The sequence below is a fragment of the Coffea arabica genome, chromosome 10c, assembly GCF_036785885.1.
Source record: "Coffea arabica cultivar ET-39 chromosome 10c, Coffea Arabica ET-39 HiFi, whole genome shotgun sequence".
Taxonomy (NCBI): domain Eukaryota; kingdom Viridiplantae; phylum Streptophyta; class Magnoliopsida; order Gentianales; family Rubiaceae; genus Coffea; species Coffea arabica.
This window is the reverse complement of record NC_092329.1, coordinates 9869546-9873689: the sequence shown is the minus strand read 5'-3', so window position 1 is coordinate 9873689 and position 4144 is coordinate 9869546. Positions and strand designations below refer to the sequence as shown.

Genomic DNA, 4144 nt, shown 5'->3' with positions numbered 1-4144 from the left:
CTTGTTCATTCATTTGTTGTGGTATTGTTGTTTTACCTATGCTACAGCTCCTAGCTTTTTTGGCCCTATTGTTGAACTCCATCCAGGCATTCCAGGCTTTGTTGATCACCTACACTGGTTCCTGTGTTTTGTTGTTAAACTCTTTTTCATTCCTGCATTTCCAAATTTACTATAGAATATTTGCTATAAGAGATATATGATACATCCCTTGAGCTCTATGTTTGGCTTCAGTTAATAATGCCCACTAGGTGTTGAAGTTCCAAGTCAACTCTTGAATCCCATCCCATTGTACTGGGGCTCTTAAAGCTTTGAATCTCCTGGATCCCCATTCCTTCTCTTTTCTTCTCATTGGTCAGCTGCTTCCAGGCTACCCAGTGAATCTTGTTTTCGTTGTCCTTTTTTCCCCACCAGAAGTTAGATAGCATGGAGTTGATCTCTTTGCACATCCTGCAAGGTAATTTGAAACAAGACATTATGTACGTGGGAATTGCCATAGAAGTTGCTTTGATCAGGAATTTTTTTCCAGCTGAACTTAAAAGCTTGTTTTTCCAACTTTGCATCCTCCTCTTGATATTATCCTTAATGTAACCAAACAATTGCACTTTAGTCCTTGATATCACCATTGGCAATCCTAGGTACCTCCCTTGTCATACTGGTTTTATTCTTCCTAGCTCTACATAGACCTCCTCCTTTGTAGCCTAATTCACATTTTTGCTAAAAAACACATTGGACTTGTCTAGGTTAACCATTTGACCAGATTCTTATTCATAAAGTTCTAGTATCCTCTGTGGCTCCTTGCTTCTTGAGAATTGGCTTTGCAAAAGATCAGGAAATCATCAGCAAAAAAGAGATGGGTTATTGAGGGACCTTGTCTGCTTATCTTGACGCCATTCATCTTTCCTGCTCGTGTTGCACTTTTTAGCAGATTAGAAAAGCCTTTTGAGCATATGAGGAATAGGTAAGGTGACAGTGGGTCACCCTGTCTAATTCCCCTTTTTGGTAAAATGTATTCCTTACACTCCTCATTAATGTTGAATGAGAAGGAGACTGTACTAATGCATTTCATGATCTATTTTATCCATTTCTCACAGAATCCCATTTTTTCCATCATAGCTTGCAGAAAGTGCCATTCAACTCTATCATAGGCCTTTGACATGTCAAGCTTCATAGCCATAAATCCATCCTTACCTTGCTTTTTATTTTTAAGATAATGCAAGTTTTCATGAGAGATAATGATGTTATCAAGAATATGTCTCCCAGGAACAAAAGCAGATTGATTGATGAGAAAGGGTGATTCAGAATAGGTTTAAGCCTATTAACTAGGATTTTAACAATGGCTTTGTAAATCACACTACAGAGGCTAATAGATCTGTACTGCTTCATATTAGTGCGGCAAGGGACTTTGGGGATCAAAGATATGATAGTGTGATTGATAGCCTTAAGCATATTACCAGAATGAAAGAAACTTTTTGTGGCATTTACCAGGTCTCCTTTGATTATGTCCCAAAATTTCTCGAAGAATAGGGGTGACATCCCATCTATGCCAGGAGTGTTGTTGCTTTCCATAGAGAAACATGCTGATTTGACTTTCTTTTTTGTTACAGGCTTGATTAGATCCTAGTTCTTGTCTTCAGAAATAGACTTTGGGATCCCATCTAAACTCTCGTGATTGCTATTAGTTTATTTGGTGAAAAGTTGCCTGTAGTAGTTACCAATTTCAGCTCCTAGTTCTGCCTTAGTTTCTGTCCAGCTCCCGTCTTCCTTTGGTAGTTTTTGCATTCTATTATTCTTCCTCCTACCATTCACCTGTGCATGAAAGAAATGAGTATTCTTGTTTCCTTCTTGTAGCCATTTGAGTCTAGCTTTTTGGCTCCAAAACATTTCCTCATCCCTGTAAACTTCCCTCAGTTGCACTTTAAGTATTGCCTTTTCCTTTCTTTTGTTCTCTAGTGATGCTCCTTTAATCTGGTCCAACTGCTCCTTGATGTTCTTGATCCTTTTTCTGGAATTCTTATTGATTCTGTTGCTCCATTTCAGGAGGGCTATTCTATAGTTTCTCACCTTTGTCTTAACCTGAAACATTCTTGAACCCTCAGCACTCTTGTTCCAAGCTTCCTTTATTACATTTGAAATTCCATCCCTTTGAAGCCATCTCTTGTCAAAGAAAAATCTCTTCCTTCTATTTCTTTCCAATGGGGTATTATCGACTAGTAGAGCACTGTGATCAGAAGCATGTGTCTTAACGTGAGTACATTTAGCATTTTCAAAATTCTGGTTCCATTGTGCACTATTGAGTGTTCTATCTAATCTTTGTTTGATTTCACCATCCCCCTCCCAATTATTGCTCCAGGTCCAAGGTTGTCCTTCACACCCAATGTCTATCGGTTGATTTTCATTGATGAAGTTTCTAAAGTCATTGAAGGTCCACTCTTCTTTGATTCTTCCTCGTAATTTCTTCTCATTGGAGCATATATCATTGAAATCCCCAGCTATCATCTAGTTTCTGCCCCATAGGTTGTTAGGTCTGAAGACAACCTAAGAGGAGGGGTGAATTAGGTTGATTAAAAAGCTAATCAAGTTATAAGCACTTTTTGCTCAATATGAAATTTACCCTCTTTTCTAAGTAATTACCCAATGAATCAATCAATAAAGGAACAATATCACTTGAGAGAAGTAGAAGAGATAAGCAATTTAAGGATCACAACATAACAATAAGTAAATGAGAAGAAAGGAATTGCAAACCAATTGACTATCAAGCTTCTCTTGAACTTGAAGATCAATTCAAACAAGCTTCTTCAAGTTAATGAAATATAACCAATCTTGTGTACAAAGGAAGAGTCACTTCCTCCTTGTCCCAAGTTCCACTGGGTCAAGTTAAGAAGTTTTACTATCCCTCAGGACAACCCTCACAGAGCTACACTATTGAAGTATTCACTCACAAATGAAAAGTTTACAATGAGCTTCACACCACCAAGATTACAAATCTTCTTTGGAGAGTGTTTTCTCACTAAAACTACTCTATATCTTTTGTATCTTCAGTGTGCAAAAGTTGTTTGAAGTTTCTGACCATACTCTATTTATATGAGACCAAGAAAGTGCTTCATTAATGCTTCCGATGGATAGAAGGTAGTTGAAGAGTCAACTAGCCGTTGGGAGTATCGGACGTCCGGTACTACCGTTGCTTGTGTCCGATAGTAGACAGAGAGTTTGAAGGATAAACTCAATTCTATCGGACGCCCGATACTTCCGATGCTTGCGTCCAATAGTAGATAGAGAGTTTGAAAGATCATCTCAATTCTATCGAACGTCCGGTGAAGATGTTCTCTGTCCGATATAATCTGCACTGTCTATCGAATGTCTGGTATTGTCTTTGTGAGTGTCCGATAGCTTTCATCTTCCTTTATCTTCTTTCAATTATTCTTTGAATCAAATTGCTTCAGAGCTGAAAAGTTTTCTTATTGAAAGGATATTAGTATTATCCAATTATTTTGTAAATATCAAAATACAAGGATCAAGATCATCATAGGTGTTTCCTTCATTGTATGGCTGACCACTGTTGTCTTCTTATTGAATCATCATAGCTTGCATAGATTCCAACCATCCACTAGTCACAGTTATTGACTTGATCCTCTATGTGAGCCTCTATAGTAAAAGCTGTGTGTTGCACTTGCACTACTTTGATTTTTGAATTCCAGTATAGGACCATTCCACCTGCTCTCTCCATTGCTTCCACTATGTAACTGTGTTAATAGTTTAGGATCCTTTGAATTTTTTCCATATATTGTTTTCTGTTTTTGGTTTCACATAAGAAAATCAAATCTGGGGAGAGGAGTTTCTTATACTCCTTTAGATGGGGAACTGTTAAGAGGCTCCCGACATCTTGACAATTCCACACCATTATCTTCATTTATCACTGGGGGGCCAGTGCAGGCTGGCACCCACCCCTTCCTCAGTTTGTCCTAATTCTATGTCTTGACCTCCACCCTTACTGCAAATGTTCAGTGTTCTCAGCTTCTGTGATGTTTTCATCCACCAGTTCCAGTTTCCTCTTAGTCACTCCTGTCTGGCTCAAACAGTTGCTATCAATCTGTTGCAGAACCTTTCTTTCCCTACCTGTTGGTATCCTTGCTGCTCTTATTGTTTT

At 38.3% G+C, this 4144-nt stretch overlaps 1 protein-coding gene across 1 annotated transcript; it reads right to left on the bottom strand.

Moving 5' to 3' along the window:
• Positions 1–227: 227 nt before the first annotated feature.
• Positions 228–2496, bottom strand: LOC140015736 (uncharacterized). Its single transcript, XM_072068553.1, has 2 exons — positions 1700–2496; positions 228–447 (listed from the first exon to the last, which is right to left on the bottom strand). The coding sequence occupies exons 1-2, from the start codon at positions 2494–2496 to the stop codon at positions 228–230; spliced, it is 1017 nt and encodes a 338-aa protein (XP_071924654.1).
• Positions 2497–4144: the final 1648 nt, after the last annotated feature.

Excerpts from the sequence above, each read along its gene's own strand:
- LOC140015736 (XM_072068553.1), bottom strand. The coding sequence starts at position 2,496 with ATGATAGCTGGGGATTTCAATGATATATGCTCCAATGAGAAGAAATTA. Across the intron at positions 448-1,699 it reads GAAATTGGTAACTACTACAG|GATGTGCAAAGAGATCAACT; the intron begins GCAACTTTTCAC and ends ATTACCTTGCAG.